Here is a 17,904-nt window from a genome sequence, read left to right as displayed (position 1 = left end):
CTGAATTCAACAAATGTAGCGGCAAATTTTATGAGCTCAACAAATATGCTTTTAGAAATAGGGAGAGGCGATATCTGGCTACGATATAAAAATCTGCAGATATCTATAGTCTCTAAAATCGTGACGCAAGTAAACAGGTTGCTAATGTCATAAGAACACGTAAGTTTATTAACAACCTGAAACCTTTGAATAACGTTTGCAAAATAAAATGAATCTTTCAGGCAGTATTTACTGTAATGTTTTAATACAGGTTGTAAAATATTTACGATCCAATTGCAACTTTATGCTGTCATGACCCTACCATAGATAAAATAGGCCTTAAATATATATTATTTTGGTAAAATGTTTTTAATTATATTTCACTCTGTGTATACCAATTGTTTTTGCTTAGAAGCTCAATGTATGTTAAATATAACAGTAGAGTCTATAAAAGATTAATATTAAAATTACGTAAGATGCAAATATTTATTTTTCATGCAAAACAGCTCCTCTAGTATGTTAAAATTTTGATACATTTTTTTTTTTTTACAGATCTGTTTCATTATGCAGAAATACACGTTTATTATGTCAATACTGGTTCTTTTCATGCATATACTCTTTAGAAAAAATACATTGTCATACATCTTTCTATCCAAGCCAAGAATTTCTAATTTTTCTGAAGAGTCTATGCACAAAAAGACACAGTATTGACATAATAATAACCGTTTGTTTTTGCATAACAGAATAGATCTTTAAAAAATGTACTGAAATTTTAACACGATGGAAGAGCTGTTTTACATGAAAAATAAATATTTGGATCTTGGAATGTACATATACTGTTATTCTTTTATATTGATATATAGCATGGTTGTGAGAATATTCTGCCTACACAGTGATTTGTGTTGAATACATCAATCCACAACATTTTCAGGAGATTAATTGGTAATAATAATTTTTACTATGTTGCAAAGCTCCTCATCCAATGGTCAGATTACTAGGCTACAATGCAGTAAGGTTTTTATAAGATTGATTTATCTGAATAATTAGGTTTGAAGGACCCCAGAAATAAACAAAGATGAAAGCGACGAATTTGGTTTTTTTTTTTATTGACCTGCGCACCGTATAAACAAACTGATAAAGCTGATGTTTGTGTTTTCAATTATTATAAGGAATAATTTATTTTAAGAAAAACAAGCAGGGGAGAGGCATATTAAATATTAATTTTTTGTTTTTATTTTTGTTTTATTTACAAACCTTTTTAATAAGCAAATGAAACATGTGCCTATTTGTTAAAAAAGATTCTATTTTTGGATTGTGTACGCTTTTAGCATCTTAATTTCTCGTATTTAAATTACTTCATTCTCTATGATTATTGGATTTATATTTAAATTATCATATTTTAATAAATATGCACATTTTTTAATAGGTTAAAGACAGTTTTTTTAAATATTTCTGTGTGCCTTTTTAACATTTATGGTTTTTGTATATTTTGTAAAACATTTAACTTTTGTCCTTTTTGGTTAGGAGTAAAGTATTTATTCTGATGTTACACTTTATCTTTCTTCACCTCAATCAGTGGCAAAGAAATTTTGGAGGGGTTTGGATTTTCCTTACATAAAAAAACTGACTTGTTTAATCTGCTCTCATAAGGAGGCAAATGTTTATAACTTTTTTAATTAAAAAAAATTCGTTATTTTATAATTTTCTACAGTCTTTTTTTAATGTAGGGAAAATCTAGTTCCACTATAAAGGGGACACTCTGAATTTGGACAAATAAAATTCTCTCAATCTGGAAGGATTTCTCCTTCAGTGACTGAGGAATGGGAAAATGTTGATATAACTACATAGAATAGTATTAATTTAAAAAAATAAGTTTCACATATACGCTTGTAGAAAAAAATGTTTTAGTCTAACTCCACTCTCATGGGAGGCAAAACAGAAAATTACTCCACGTATAATTTTAAAATATACAAATCTAATAACAAAAAAAATGAATATAAGATGCTAAAAGTTAAAATGCTTTTAAAAAATATATCAAATAGTAAAATTTTTATTCTTCTTCAAAATAAAAAATGGATATATTTATTACAATTATAATAATTTAAATTGGATAATCGTAGAGAATGAAATTTGAAAACAAGAATTTAGAATGCTGAAGGCATACACACAACTCAAAGATAGAATATGGATACAATGTTTTGTTTATTAAAAAGTCCCCCCCAAAAATAAATATTTAATCTTTTTTTTTTTTTTTTTTTTTTTAATAAAAATCTTTTTCTATATTAAAAATGTAGCTTGTGATGAAAACGCAAACAACTTATCTGTTTAGTTACAGATACCACATGCATCACAACTCAATCAAAGCAGACTTGAATTCATCTCTTTCATTTTGCTTATTGTCTGTGATTTTTTAAACCTAATCCTCCATTTTTTTTAGCTGAGGAGAGAATGAATTCTAGCTGATTGAAAAAATTGGCTTTGTATATATACTTGTATAGAAAGAATTTGCTGACTACTGGACCAAAGCACCTAAAAACGGCAACAAGTTATTTGACCCCTCCCCTTGATAATGTATTTAAATGATCTAACATTTAACATGAAGAGAATTCAACTTTTGCAAGAAACTGACAGGACAGTGTCACCATGCGATTAACAAGAAACAAACATAGCATCAACAAAACAAAAATAATAAGGTCCAAGACATTCTAATAGTAGCAAGAACAGGATCCAATGTATTCTCCATAGCTACACCGTACCTTTTAGCAAAATAAATCACAATTGAAACTAAATTCAATTGATTTAACTGCCAAATCTATTAATTTGATAAAAGATTTTTCTGGAAATTTGGGTTTCTTTAAAGGACTGCAATAAAGAGATCCTGATACTCATGCTGAAGTGATCCTACCATATAAGAGAATAGATCAAAGAGGAAATCCTTCCTCTTTATGAGCCTTAGGTAACTCGTACATTCTTGGAAGTTGGGAACCTACTGAACTAATTCTGTCAAACTTTTCCTTGGGTAACCCCTTTTAAAGTTGGAGTAACCACTTTAGTTTTGGTTGTTCTATCTACTTTTCACGAATTTGCTTTGGTCGTTTTAAATACTCAGCATTTTATTTATGTAATCATTATTGTTAGGTATCACAACACTTGCATCTTCATCCTTTTTTTGTTTTGTTTTGTTTTCTAAATAAAAGGCTATTGATAAGCATGTTGACAAAGCTACAGATAAGTCGGCTAATTGTACCTTCATACAAGAAAAATCATCCACCTAAATGGGATGGATCCAATTATTTTATTTGTAGATACAACAGCTAAAATTCAGTAAACACTTCCTTCTTATCGATATAAGAAGAGGGATACCAAAATTGAAACTCGGGAAAGAATGAATGTGTGAGTCTGATAAAGATTAACTTAACATATGTACATTTTTTAATTGGATGATACAGAACCAAAATATTTCTTAATTAGGAATTTAAAAAGATTTTGGTATTTAAAAGAATGCTTATTTTTAATAAAATATCACCATCAGATACAATCTAATCTTGACAAATGTAGACAAGACAAACCAAACCGTACTCCCAAAGGTAGTAACATTGAGAAGATCTTTAAGAATGTTCAATATTGGTGTTATTTCCAGCTTGAAGCTTTGAAATTTAGTAATATATCCAGGTGTTACAGTGATTGAAAAATGCCATTTAAGATTTTAAACTATTAATTTTCCCTCTCAGATAATATTTAGATTTTAAGATACAATTAATGTGATATGTCATTTAAAAATGTAATGTGTTATGTAAAAGGAATTTTTTCCTTGTTGCTTTTACAATATCAAAACACATTTTCAATGATGCATTAGAGTACTTGGAAAAATTAATTGTAAAAGTAATGTTTTCCTAAAGGTTGAAGGTTCAATTCTCAGTATGGGTGACCGAAAAATACAATTGCAAATTAGGACCTCTATCTAGTTATAGCTGACGAAATGAGAACGTGCTACCTTGTAAAGTAAATAAAGGTATCCGTTCGAATTTCCATCCAAATTCCCGAGTTTGGCAGACACATTCCCGAGTTTAACGAGATACACCTGAAGAAGGTGTATCTTACATTATTACATCAACCAAAACGTGAAAACGACACTCAAGATGAGAATAGTAGTTTGAAGAATCCAAATAATACAAACATTTTTAATAGTTGTTGAAAATATGGAGAAAGCAGTAGCAACAGATATTTTGGTCCAGAGGTCAATTGATACTTTCTGTTCAAGTATATACAGAAAGCCAACTTTTTCTAGTTTATATATCAGCTGGGATACAATCGTCCCTTAGATAAGAAAAATAAATTTTACCAAACTTTGGTAATCTGTTCAAAGTCTAAGCTGAGTGACATAATCACTGCTAATAAAAATTCTCATTATCTTGAGAAAGTAGTTGATCAATATATTCAGCACAGGGTATCTACTTCCAATAATAATAAATTATTTTAATTTATTTAAGGACCTTGATGACATGGTTTTCATTGTTTCTCATTTGCAATAAAATTACAAAATATTTTCCTCTTTATACATTCATACAAAATGTATGTACAATTTTCACTGTCAGTTTGAATGTGGAGTGTACTACTTATTAAGCACATTTATGAAAACATAGTAAAAATTCACTGGATTTTAAAACTTTTCTGAATTATAAAATTATAAGATATATTTTCATTTGTTTAAATTTTTTACTCGTCTATTTCTATAAATTTAGGTTTATGCAAATGTTTATTTTTATGTACATGATTTACTCTTGAACTAATTAAATAATAATTATTAATTTTGAACTCAATTGCTAGATGTAAGGATATGAAATGTATACTATATTTAGTTTAATTTTTTTTAAATGCAAAATGGGCTAAAAAAGGATGAAAGCTCTTAATTATAATTCAAATATCACTGATTTTAGATTTTTTCTGGCATCAAAGTTATGTAATAGATTTTGATTAAAAATAGAATAAGGAATCTAAACATAATAATGATTTTAATCTTCATAAGGGGATATAAAATAGTTTTTGTTTCTTCTGGGATGGGTATTCTTCTAGTTATGTACATAACTTATAACTTAAAATTATCATGCTAGATTTTCAAAGTCAGACCCCCAAAAGCAATCTCTGACATTGTTACTTGTTTCGGACTAGCCTATTTTTCATTTATTCTTAATGCTGTTTTTGGCATTAATATATTTCATTTTGTGTCAATTTATTTCCAAAAATATTTCTTTCAGAAAAGAAAATTTTTGAATATTTTATGCAGTAGAGAGAAGTAATCGTGTGATCAATTATTACCCTTGACTTCCAAAAATATCTCAAAACATTTCATTTCTTCATAAACAAATTAACATTGTTTTCCTTTTACTCTCGGTCAATACTGGATAAGTACATCTAGTGTATATGTATATGAATTCATATGTTAATTACTCAATAATAATTAATTACAACTTCTAAGGGTTTTCTTTTGTTTTCATTTAAAATTAAAATTTTTTGGATATTTATGGAAAGTTTACATGAAAAGTTGCTTACTGCTCTGATAATTTCTTTATTGAACAATAGGTCAATGTATAATTAGGAATCAATAGTTGTTAAAGGCCCATTAAGATATTTAGTTATTTGTGTATTTATAAAATAGATAACAAATGGAGAATCATTTCAATCATGACATACAATAGAAAAGATTTTTCCTTACATGAAATCATACATATTAAATGAAGTATGGTTTAAAAACCCAATTTTTATGAAGATGGCAAAGCGTGAAGTGTTTGATCATTTGGATCATAAGATGTAAACTTTGAATGTTTACAAATAATTTACTTGCTATTTTGAAGCATTCCTATGTGCCTCATCTTCTTTAAACATAATTGTTTGTAAGCAATTTATTGTTTTAAACAAAAGTTCTATTATTCTATAGATGATGAAGATTCTATGGAAGAACCAATGATGCCAGCATATCCAAGAATTTTTAATATCGGAGATTTGGTTTGGGGTCAGATTAGAGGTTTTCCTTCTTGGCCTGGAAAGCTTATAAATGTCAATGAAGTCAAAGGAACTCATAAATGTGAAGCTGGAAAGGTATGGCCATATTTTTTGTTTTTTATTTTTGTCATTATACAATGTTCTTTCATTATTTGGGTTGAAAAAACAATTGTGGCACTGGCACATGTTGATTTGATTTTCTCTATCCACAGCCATGTCATTTTATTTTCTATGATAGTGACCCAGTTTTATTTGATCCAATTAGCTAAAGTTTTGATGGATTTCGCCATCTCACTCTGTTAGTTTACCACATGTATATAACAATGTTAATTTAACTCTTTTTAATGCACTCAATATTTGGCCTCTTTGGTAGACCTGCAAATTTCTGAATGATACTTAACTACAGCACAACTTTTGGCATCAAGGGCACCTTCCGTCTGGCTAATACAAAATATATTCAAGAAGACATATGCAAGTGAAAATCATGTTTACAGAAGCAAGTATTGGTGATAATGATATCAAGAGCTTCAAGAATGCAAATTCCATCAGGGCTGCAGTCAGTGTAGCCAAATCTCCCATCCCTACCCCCTTCAAATGTTAAAAACTCCAGTAATGAATAATGTGGTATTGCTGGAACAATGAAAATCTGATTATGAAACAGTATCTAAAAATTCTACTTGGCAGCCTGCCAGTCATATTGACATAGGCCAAGAAGAAATGGATAGTGTATGATTATCCCTATATATAATAAAAGAGGTGCAGTTTTTCCCCTCTAGACCAAAATGCTGTAGGTTTACAACAACAGATGCTACATACAAATTTGTTAGGTTTACACTATTAGCCATTACCTTAACTATAGAATGACATTTTAGACACATTAATTCGTAATATTAAAACATTACATTTATTCCTTGGAGTATCATCATCATCTTAATAGCCTACAGAGGAAGTAGTTCCAATTATACTCCTCTAATCCATAAGTCCTCTTATGACCCCATTTTTAACTGCGTGAATTTATATTTTTTCCTGCTTTCCTGTGTCTACGCCATCATTATCTGCTGGCTGAATTCATACACATTGGATACTCTTACCACTTCTCATCTACACAAATAACAATTTCTGCCAAAATCCTGCCCAGCTGATTGACTGAGTGGTAGACATTCTAAAATTCTGCTATTCAGTTCTTTCAGCAATAAACGAATGGTTAGCCACTATAAAACACTCCACCACTTATGTACATAAACATTCGTTTCTTATATTTGGGTTTGATATCGTCACAATTTTTAGTTACATGTACGTGTTAATTCGTGTTTTTACTTAGATTAGAAATTGCTTCACAAAAAAAAAAAAAAACGATGAAGAGTTATAATACCCAAAAAGGGACCACACAAAATGAAACAATGGTTCTTGAAGAAACAAAAATGAAAAAGTTCTGATTTATTTTGGATTTGGAACCAGACATTCATAATCTGCATAAGGACTGTGTTTTATTACAATTTTCTGTTTATTGATGATTAAGTTTTATTTTGAAAATACAAGAACTAGCTTAAAACTCTGAACTTTTTGGTTTATTTGTGAAGAAATTATACTTTAAAACTAAAAGAAATTTCTTTTTTATGCAAACTCATAACTTAAATTAATGATTTGTTTAGTTGTGCAAACAAAATTCGGTAACAAGTTACAACACCCAAAAGGCAACCACACAAAATGAAACGGTGCTCCTTGCGAAAACGAAACTAACTTTACTTTTATTATTAATAGGAAAGATGTATTTCCACTGTTATTACTTTAGTAAGAACGAATGACTATTTCCTTATCTTATTACTAAAATGCCATTGTCAATTCTTTCATTTTTTTACATGCACACCTAATTATTTTAACTTTTTTTACTATATAAAAAATGCAATGTTGTTTTCATTATGAAATAGTTTTATTAAAATTATATTTTCTTAAGCAGACTTTTAAATATATGTTTTGCAATTATAAAGTAAACAGTTTTTGTTTTTTTTCTTTTTTGATTCCGTTCTTTATTTATATCAGTCTTGCTCAACAACCCCCGGCAGACGACGGAAACCGCCGAATTATACTGAGCGAACAGAATTCAATAAACACACGAATAAAAAAGAAAGAAAATAAAACTAAAAACTTGCCGTAATAGTTACATAACCTTTTCTGTGCTACCAGATCAGGCTGTCTATTGGCTTCCTGAGACGAAATACACCTACATTGAATTTCTGTTTTTGTTTTCTATTCTCTTTTGTAAAACTTAAATATGTTCTACAAAAACAACAGCCCCCGTCTCCTTTTTCCCCCTCACTTCCTTACTGGCTTCCTAAATTAAAACAGTCCAGCCAATAATACTACAACCTTTTTGCAAAACCCAATTATTTTCTGCAAGGCCGAGAATGAAAACAACAATCCACCAAGAACATCAAACTTATGATTAAGAAAGGAAATAAAAACAACCAAACTAAAATCCAAGAATGTTTATTTGAAGAAATGAACCAGATTTCACTAGACCCCATCGGCAGGGCATCAGAATATGCCGACTACCCCCCTGCAGAGAGTAGAAATTCCTCAATGGGGCATATTGCCACTTGGATGTAAAGGGCTACTAATTGGGACCATACAGAAGAAAGATTAAGATGTTAGTTTATGTTGCATTTGGACTTCTGCATATCAGTAGAGTTTGGGAAGCCGGTAGACAGAAGAGAATTCCAAAGTCCAGCTGTTCTAGGGAAGAAGTTGAGTGGAAAACTTTGACATTTAGGGACCTCAGTATTGACGGCGTGTAATTTTGTTGCCAAGCGGGTTTGTTGGGGATATGTACGTCGAGGAGGCACAAGTGCAAGGAGTTCATTAGAGCACATTCCATTAAAATACTTGTAAAATAGGCACAGGAATGCAACATTGCAGCAATAGGACAGGCTTGGAACCTAGTTGACAGAGTGGGACCTATTAGATTGGAGACCCTTTCTTGGACCCTATCTAAGAGGGAAAGACTAGTGTTAGATGCATCAGTCCAGATGTGGAAACAGTACTCCATGTATGAACGAATAGTGGCCTAGAGATGTGAGCAGTTTTCTAGCATGATAGAGGGAACCAACCTTTCATGCACCAGCCTTCGTAATGTCCTCAATGTATTTATTCCAGTTCATATTTCCTGTGAATGTTAAACTTAGGAGTTTGAAGGAAGAATTCTCAGGTAGGGAGTTATTTGTCATGGTTATTAGTGGTTGGAGAGGCTTCTTGTTAAAGGAGAGCAGCTTAGTCTTACTTGTATTAAATGTCACCATCCATTTATGTCTCTATTCAATTACGGTCTGGAGGTCATTTTCTAAGGATTCAGCCTTTGTCTTGGATTTGTGTACATCTGTTCTTCTCTCATATGGTCTGTGTATATCAGACCCTATTTCGCCACTTTTCGATGCTGTCATGAATACCATCATAATAGATCTTTACTAGCCTATTTCTTGAAAGCTTTTATATTGATTTCCAAGAATAAACTCAATGTACACTAGCATGTGCATTCCTGAAAGCACTGATTTGTATCATTCAGCTTGAAACTAGACATCAGGATAATGCAGTACTTATTAATTGGTAAAGATAAACAAAGAAGCATTCAGATAGATGCCAGGATCTTCCCAGTGATTTCAAATATCTCACTTCAACTATCAACTGCAACTGCAGTATCCTCAGTAAACTCGATGCACAGCTCAATGCTGCATGGCTGGAATGATCTTCTGCCATTGCTGTCCTTTATTATCAAGATCTACTCGACTGTAGTATGACATGTTGCTTTATATGGTTCAAAGCGCTGGCCATTGATGAAAGATGCAAAAGAGAAGATTACCAATCATAAAGATGGAAATGTTGCATTGGACATCACTAGATGTGAATTTCTGACTCTGCTCTAGCATCTGCTGTATCTGCAGAGTCAAAGTTCGATGATGACTCAGCACTGAATATGAACATGCCCTTATGTGTTCACTGCACTGATTGAAATTGTCTCACTTGTTGTGCTGGTCCAAAGTTCTTGTCAGTGCTGGAACAAAAAATACTCCATCCAAAACAAAACAAAGACCACACGCCCAGGTTATAAATAAATAATGATGTTTATTTCTTGGAAGTTACAAATGGTACTCTTTCCTCCAAGGTTGACTGGCAGACTTGTAGAATGAAATCTTTTGCCTGACCAGAACATGCAAGTCATTTGACATAGTCCTTTCAGCTAAGAGCTTCCAAGGAACTTAACCAACCTTGGGAGACACTGCCAAACTGCTGGCATTCCTTACAAAAAACCAATTACCCTGTCCTACATTCAGCTCCTCCTCAGTAGAGCTGACGATGATCACCTCCCTTTCCCATCTCCTGGGATCTCTTCAGCCCTGACTGACTCTGACCTTTTGTTGGTAGTCACTGTTTGGCCACCCAGAGGTTGGCTATTTGAAACATCCACTGCAGATAACATTTAGCCAGTTTCCATTCCTGAATTCACCCATAGATGACCCTGAGAACTGTTTTTCTTAGAAAACTGATCCCAGCAGGACTTTTCCCATTCACTTACTTTTTTCAACAAAGAATATCCCTGAATATTCTTTCAGTTCTCTGTCCCTTCACCTCTTTAGACCAAATATCTTTCACCTGCAATGCCTTGTCATTCATGTGCACCAGATCAAACATGCTGCACAACACATGTTTATATTTCAATAAAAGGTCTCCAAATAAAATTCATCAGGTTTTGAGGTGTTTTTTCATATGGTTTTCTTTGCATTTTAATATTCTTCTCATCATTTCTTTTAATGTATTTTTTATATTCAAATGATATCCAAAACTTATTTTAATATTACTCCAGCTATTGTTTAATCAATTAAAATAAAAGCAACAAATATATTAAGTGGCAATGACAATGCAAGTTTGTCTAATTAGTATATTATTTAATAAAAGAAAATATTGCATTCAGCTCATAAAATTTTATTTTATTTTTCAGCTTTGGGTTGAATGGTTTGGTGATCATACGTTTACTCAGGTTGAGCCTGAAAAATTAAAAACTTTATCTGAAGGTTTGGAAGCACATCATCGAGCAAGAAAAAAGTACAGAAAGTAGGTCTTAAACATAGAACTTTTGAACTTTATGATGCATATTCATTTGTTTCCATTAAATTTCATCCTATAATAATTTGAATTGATTTAAAAATTTGCGTTTTAATCATATCCTAACCTGTCAGCAAAGCTAGTTTCTTGCAATTAATAATGTTTAAGCAAACAGGCAATAAATCCCGATTTACATGTGTTCCTTATGATGACAAAGATACATAGTCAATGTAATTTTGTAGTTCTTTGTAACTGGATCATTTTTTTTTTTTTTTCTTTAATCCACTTGAATATTTTATTTTAGCCACTTATTTTTACCTCTTATTTTAGGTTTTTTACTGCTGCTTGAATTCTCCAGGTTCTTTGTTTTTGTGTTTTGGAAATTCTATCCATCATACCTCTTTATAACATGACCACCCCTCCTCATATTACCAATGTTTTAAAACTTCATTATTTATTACATCATTTTAACTGTAAAAAAATGTTTTTACTTTTGATTAGAATAAAAAGTTTGGTTAAATCAAAAATTGAGGATACAAAAAATATTTTATATACACAATAGAGTGAAGCCATTGTTTTTATCGAATCGAATTGTAAATTTCAAATTTTAATATGAAAAATAAATATTTTATAAATAAAAGAAACATTAATAAAAAAAGAGAGAAACATTATTTCTCTCCCCATTACTTGATTGGTCCTAAAGGCAGAGTTCAGTTTAGATTGAAAATCAATGCTACGATTTAGAGCATGTTAATCTTGATATTTTTATTTGCTATAAACAATCTGTGATTGTGGGTTTTAGACAAATATTGGATGGATAAGAAAAAGCAAACAATTTTCACATATACATTTTATTGGACAAAATAATAAAAACAGCTTGTGAATTTTGTATTATTTTATAATAAAACTGTTTTTATATAAATTTAATGTAAAATGATCAACCACTTTCTGACCAGCACCAACTTTTTGTCTATTGCAGAAGTGCAGGCAAGAGATATTATTAGTTCTAATGTTATGTAATAATCTTTTGTTTCGAATTTTTAAAGATCAGCCTTAATCATTTCTTTGTGGGAGTGGGGGAAATGAAAATTACAATTTTTAGTTTTGTATATATAAATTGATTCACAAAAATAAAGTTTTGTTATGAAAAAAATGTTTTTCCAGTTGAATTCTATTAAAAATTTGACACTCAGACATCACCAGACACCATCACAGCCTTCAATTCTATGTCAGATATTTCCAAACTCCATCTAGCAAAGTTTCACATACTCATCACATAAAAATATTTTCTGTGCATTTTTTTTTTTAAATTGTTACTTTCATCTATGATAGTGTTATAGTCATCTGCAAAGAATAACACAATCTAAATGTGAATTCACACTTTAGTGAAGTAAACTCAACATAAAGAAATATAGATTTCACTTGTATTTTGCTTTCACATAAAGAGTAGCATAAATAAATATAATAAAAATATTATAGAAATATTTTTACATAAAAACTAGCATCAATAAATGTAATAAAAAATATTATAAAAGAAACTTCACATAAAAACTAGCATCAATAAATATAATAAAAATATTATAGAAGCATCTTTACATAAAAACTAGCATCAATACATATAATAAAATTATTATAGAAGCATCTTTACATAAAAACTAGCATCAATACATATAATAAAAATATTATAGAAGCGTCTTTACATAAAAACTAGAATCAATACATATAATAAAAATATTATAGAAGCATCTTTACATAAAAACTAGCATCAATACATATAATAAAAATATTATAGAAGCATCTTTACATGAAAACTAGCATCAATACATATAATAAAAATATTATAGAAGCATCTTTACATAAAAACTAGCATCAATACATATAATAAAAATATTATAGAAGCATCTTTACATAAAAACTAGCATCAATACATATAATAAAAATATTATAGAAGCATCTTTACATAAAAACTAGCATCAATAGATATAATAAAAATATTATAGAAGCGTCTTTACATAAAAACTAGCATCAATAAATATAATAAAAATATTATAGAAGCATCTTTACATAAAAACTAGCATCAATAAATATAATAAAAAAATTATAGAAGCATATTTACATAAAAACTAGCATCAATAGATATAATAAAAATATTATAGAAGCGTCTTTACAAATAAACTAGCATCAATACATATAATAAAAATATTATAGAAGCATCTTTACATAAAAACTAGCATCAATAAATATAATAAAAATATTATAGAAGCGTCTTTACATAAAAACTAGCATCAATAGATATAATAAAAATATTATAGAAGCGTCTTTACATAAAAACTAGCATCAATAAATAGAATAAAAATATTATAGAAGCGTCTTTACATAAAAACTAGCATCAATACATATAATAAAAATATTATAGAAGCATCTTTACATAAAAACTAGCATCAATAGATATAATAAAAATATTATAGAAGCATCTTTACATAAAAACTAGCATCAATACATATAATAAAAATATTATAGAAGCATCTTTACATAAAAACTAGCATCAATACATATAATAAAAATATTATAGAAGCATCTTTACATAAAAACTAGCATCAATACATATAATAAAAATATTATAGAAGCGTCTTTACATAAAAACTAGCATCAATACATATAATAAGAATATTATAGAAGCATCTTTACTTAAAAACTAGCATAAATAAATATAATAAAAATATTATAGAAGCATCTTTACATAAAAACTAGCATCAATAAATATAATAAAAATGTTATAGAAGCATCTTTACATAAAAACTAGCATCAATACATATAATAAAAATATTATAGAAGCATCTTTACATAAAAACTAGCATCAATAAATATAATAAAAATGTTATAGAAGCATCTTTACATAAAAACTAGCATCAATACATATAATAAAAATATTATAGAAGCATCTTTACATAAAAACTAGCATCAATAAATATAATAAAAATATTATAGAAGCATCTTTACTTAAAAACTAGCATAAATAAATATAATAAAAATATTATAGAAGCATCTTTACATAAAAACTAGCATCAATAAATATAATAAAAATGTTATAGAAGCATCTTTACATAAAAACTAGCATCAATAAATATAATAAAAATATTATAGAAGCGTCTTTACATAAAAACTAGCATCAATACATATAATAAAAATATTATAGAAGCATCTTTACATAAAAACTAGCATCAATTAATATAATAAAAATAATTTAGAAGCGTCTTTACATAAAAACTAGCATCAATAAATATAATAAAAATATTATAGAAGCGTCTTTACATAAAAACTAGCATCAATAAATATAATAAAAATATTATAGAAGCATCTTTACATAAAAACTAGCATCAATAAATATAATAAAAATATTATAGAAGCGTCTTTACATAAAAACTAGCATCAATAAATATAATAAAAATATTATAGAAGTATCTTTATATAAAAACTAGCATCAATACATATAATAAAAATATTATAGAAGCGTCTTTACATAAAAACTAGCATCAATAAATATAATAAAAATATTATAGAAGCGTCTTTACATAAAAACTAGCATCAATACATATAATAAAAATATTATAGAAGCGTCTTTACATAAAAACTAGCATCAATAAATATAATAAAAATATTATAGAAGCATCTTTACATAAAAACTAGCATAATAAATATAATAAAAATATTGTAGAAGCGTCTTTACATAAAAACTAGCATCAATAGATATAATAAAAATATTATAGAAGCGTCTTTACATAAAAACTAGCATCAATACATATAATAAAAATATTATAGAAGCGTCTTTACATAAAAACTAGCATCAATAAATATAATAAAAATATTATAGAAGCATCTTTACATAAAAACTAGCATCAATAAATATAATAAAAAAATTATAGAAGCATATTTACATAAAAACTAGCATCAATAGATATAATAAAAATATTATAGAAGCGTCTTTACAAATAAACTAGCATCAATACATATAATAAAAATATTATAGAAGCATCTTTACATAAAAACTAGCATCAATAAATATAATAAAAAAATTATAGAAGCATATTTACATAAAAACTAGCATCAATAGATATAATAAAAATATTATAGAAGCATCTTTACATAAAAACTAGCATCAATACATATAATAAAAATATTATAGAAGCATCTTTACATAAAAACTAGCATCAATACATATAATAAAAATATTATAGAAGCGTCTTTACATAAAAACTAGCATCAATAAATATAATAAAAATATTATAGAAGCGTCTTTACATAAAAACTAGCATCAATAGATATAATAAAAATATTATAGAAGCGTCTTTACATAAAAACTAGCATCAATAAATATAATAAAAATATTATAGAAGCATCTTTACATAAAAAGTAGCATCAATAAATATAATAAAAATATTATAGAAGCGTCTTTACATAAAAACTAGCATCAATACATATAATAAAAATATTATAGAAGCATCTTTACATAAAAAGTAGCATCAATAAATATAATAAAAATATTATAGAAGCGTCTTTACATAAAAACTAGCATCAATAAATATAATAAAAATATTATAGAAGCATCTTTACATAAAAAGTAGCATCAATAGATATAATAAAAATATTATAGAAGCGTCTTTACATAAAAACTAGCATCAATAAATATAATAAAAATATTATAGAAGCGTCTTTACATAAAAACTAGCATCAATAAATATAATAAAAGTATTATAGAAGCGTCTTTACATAAAAAGTAGCATCAATAAATATAATAAAAGTATTATAGAAGCATCTTTACATAAAAACTAGCATCTATAAATATAATAAAAAAATTATAGAAGCATCTTTACATAAAAACTAGCATCAATAGATATAATAAAAATATTATAGAAGCGTCTTTACATAAAAACTAGCATCAATAAATATAATAAAAATATTATAGAAGCGTCTTCACATAAAAAGTAGCATCAATAAATATAATAAAAATATCATAGAAGCATCTTTACATAAAAACTAGCATCAATAAATATAATAAAAATATCATAGAAGCATCTTCACATAAAAAGTAGCATTAATAAATATAAGAAAAATATTAAAGAAGCAGAGTTAGTTCACTCTCAAATTTTGTTATATTTATTTTTTATTATTTGTGATATAAACTTCAAACGTAGTAAATTTTATTTTCGAACTTTTTAATAATTCGATCATGTATTCATCTTCCAATGCAACCGACTTGTCATTTTTATAAATCGACTTGCACAAAAAAATCTTATCTGCAGAAGAATCTATACTAATTCAAATGCACTATTGGTCCATGAAAAACGTTCTCTATAAAATTATGGTTTATTTTAAGAATCATTATCATGCAGATCAACTATTGTGCATTTATATATATTTTAACGTCTGCAAATCTTGAGTTCATAGCCATATTACCAAGATTTTCCATTTATTAGAATAGGTATATTCCAAAAATGTTTTGATTAAATTAGACTTGATGTCTTTGATTCCTTTTTAACTAAGTATGCATTAATGAAGTTATGTGTTGCTTATATTTATTTGAATCATTTTCTTTTTTAGGGGAAGGAAAATGAATTCTCATCTGGAAGCTGCTATTCAAGAAGCTATGATGGAATTAGATCATCAAAATGTCTCGGAAACTGATAGCAAAAGTTTTTCTATCAATAAAGGAAGATCAGTAAAAAAGCGTAAAACTCGGTGATGTTGAATTATTAGTTACAGCACAACTGTGATAAAACATTTTTGGGAGTAGAGAGCACTCCATGAATATGAGTGTTTGTCTCCTTTTTAAAAAATAAGAAAAAGACTGAATTGTTATCAGATGAACAAATCTGCTGATGACGATGATGTATTGTTTCATTTTCACATTTATACTCCAAAGGTCACATTTTAAAAAAATATATTGTTACAAATATATATATATATATATATATATATATATATATATATATATATATATATATAATCAGTTGAATATAATTGTATCTTAAGACGTTGTGTTATTCTCCCAAACATATTTTGTTTTGAGTAAAAAACAACAAAAATCAAATTTTTGTCTTGTTGATTCATTTTTTGTCTTTTTATTATACTTTTGAGTCTACATATTACTTGATTATCTGCATAACTCATTATGGAAAGTTCAAAGCTTAAGAGGAATTTACACTTATGAAAGAAATTGAATGAGGAAAATTAATATAAAAAGTTGTATTTTAAATTTGTAAGTTCAAGTGATTTTACTTTTTAGTTAGAGATTTTTATGTGTTGGCTTTTTTATTCATGATCCCTATCTCATACACACACTATTTCTAAAATTTTACTAACCTTTTTTTATCCTATTGTATTGGAAAGTTAAAGATTTCTTCTAAAATGAGGTTTAAAATATTAAAAAAAATTTCTTCAGAATTATTCAGTAAATTTTTATATATAATTAATAGCAGTTTATGATCAGTTTATCTCAGAAGCGTCCAAATTTGATGTAATTTTTGTTTATTGCATGTTTGGTATATTTATTTGAAAATTGTTAAGAATGTTTCTCAATTTTTATCCTCTTACAAATTAATAACAATGAGAAGTAAATAAAATGTATGTCCAAAATGTTTGCAATCACATTTCTCAAAATGTAAATGTTCACTTTTGTGAATGATTCAAATGTATAATAGATTATAAGTTTTAATATAAATTGCATAGATATATTTATTATGGAAATCACTCCAAACAGTGCACAAAACCACTTAATGTATGAGAGCCAAAAAATGCTCTTGGAAAGAATTGATTGAAATAGGAAGTTGTATT

General features: G+C 27.8%; 1 protein-coding gene across 3 annotated transcripts in view; it reads left to right on the top strand.

The window, feature by feature from the left end:
• LOC145284718 (uncharacterized) overlaps positions 1 to 17,161 on the top strand; it is a 155,823-nt gene extending 138,662 nt beyond the window's left edge. For all 3 annotated transcript variants that reach the window (XM_080133633.1, XM_080133634.1, XM_080133635.1), the window contains exons 5-7: positions 5,915 to 6,075; positions 10,970 to 11,082; positions 16,672 to 17,161. In XM_080133633.1, the coding sequence (XP_079989759.1) occupies positions 5,915 to 6,075; positions 10,970 to 11,082; positions 16,672 to 16,813 (416 nt within the window). In that variant the 3' untranslated portion in view covers positions 16,814 to 17,161. The remainder of the gene's footprint in view (positions 1 to 5,914; positions 6,076 to 10,969; positions 11,083 to 16,671) is intronic.
• The last annotated feature ends 743 nt before the right edge of the window (positions 17,162 to 17,904 follow it).

Source organism: Euprymna scolopes, chromosome 9 (genome assembly GCF_053919585.1).
Source record: "Euprymna scolopes isolate OS-2025 chromosome 9, ASM5391958v1, whole genome shotgun sequence".
In the NCBI taxonomy this organism is placed as follows: domain Eukaryota; kingdom Metazoa; phylum Mollusca; class Cephalopoda; order Sepiida; family Sepiolidae; genus Euprymna; species Euprymna scolopes.
The sequence above is the reverse complement of the archived record's forward strand: the minus strand, read 5'-3'. Positions and strand labels throughout refer to the sequence as shown.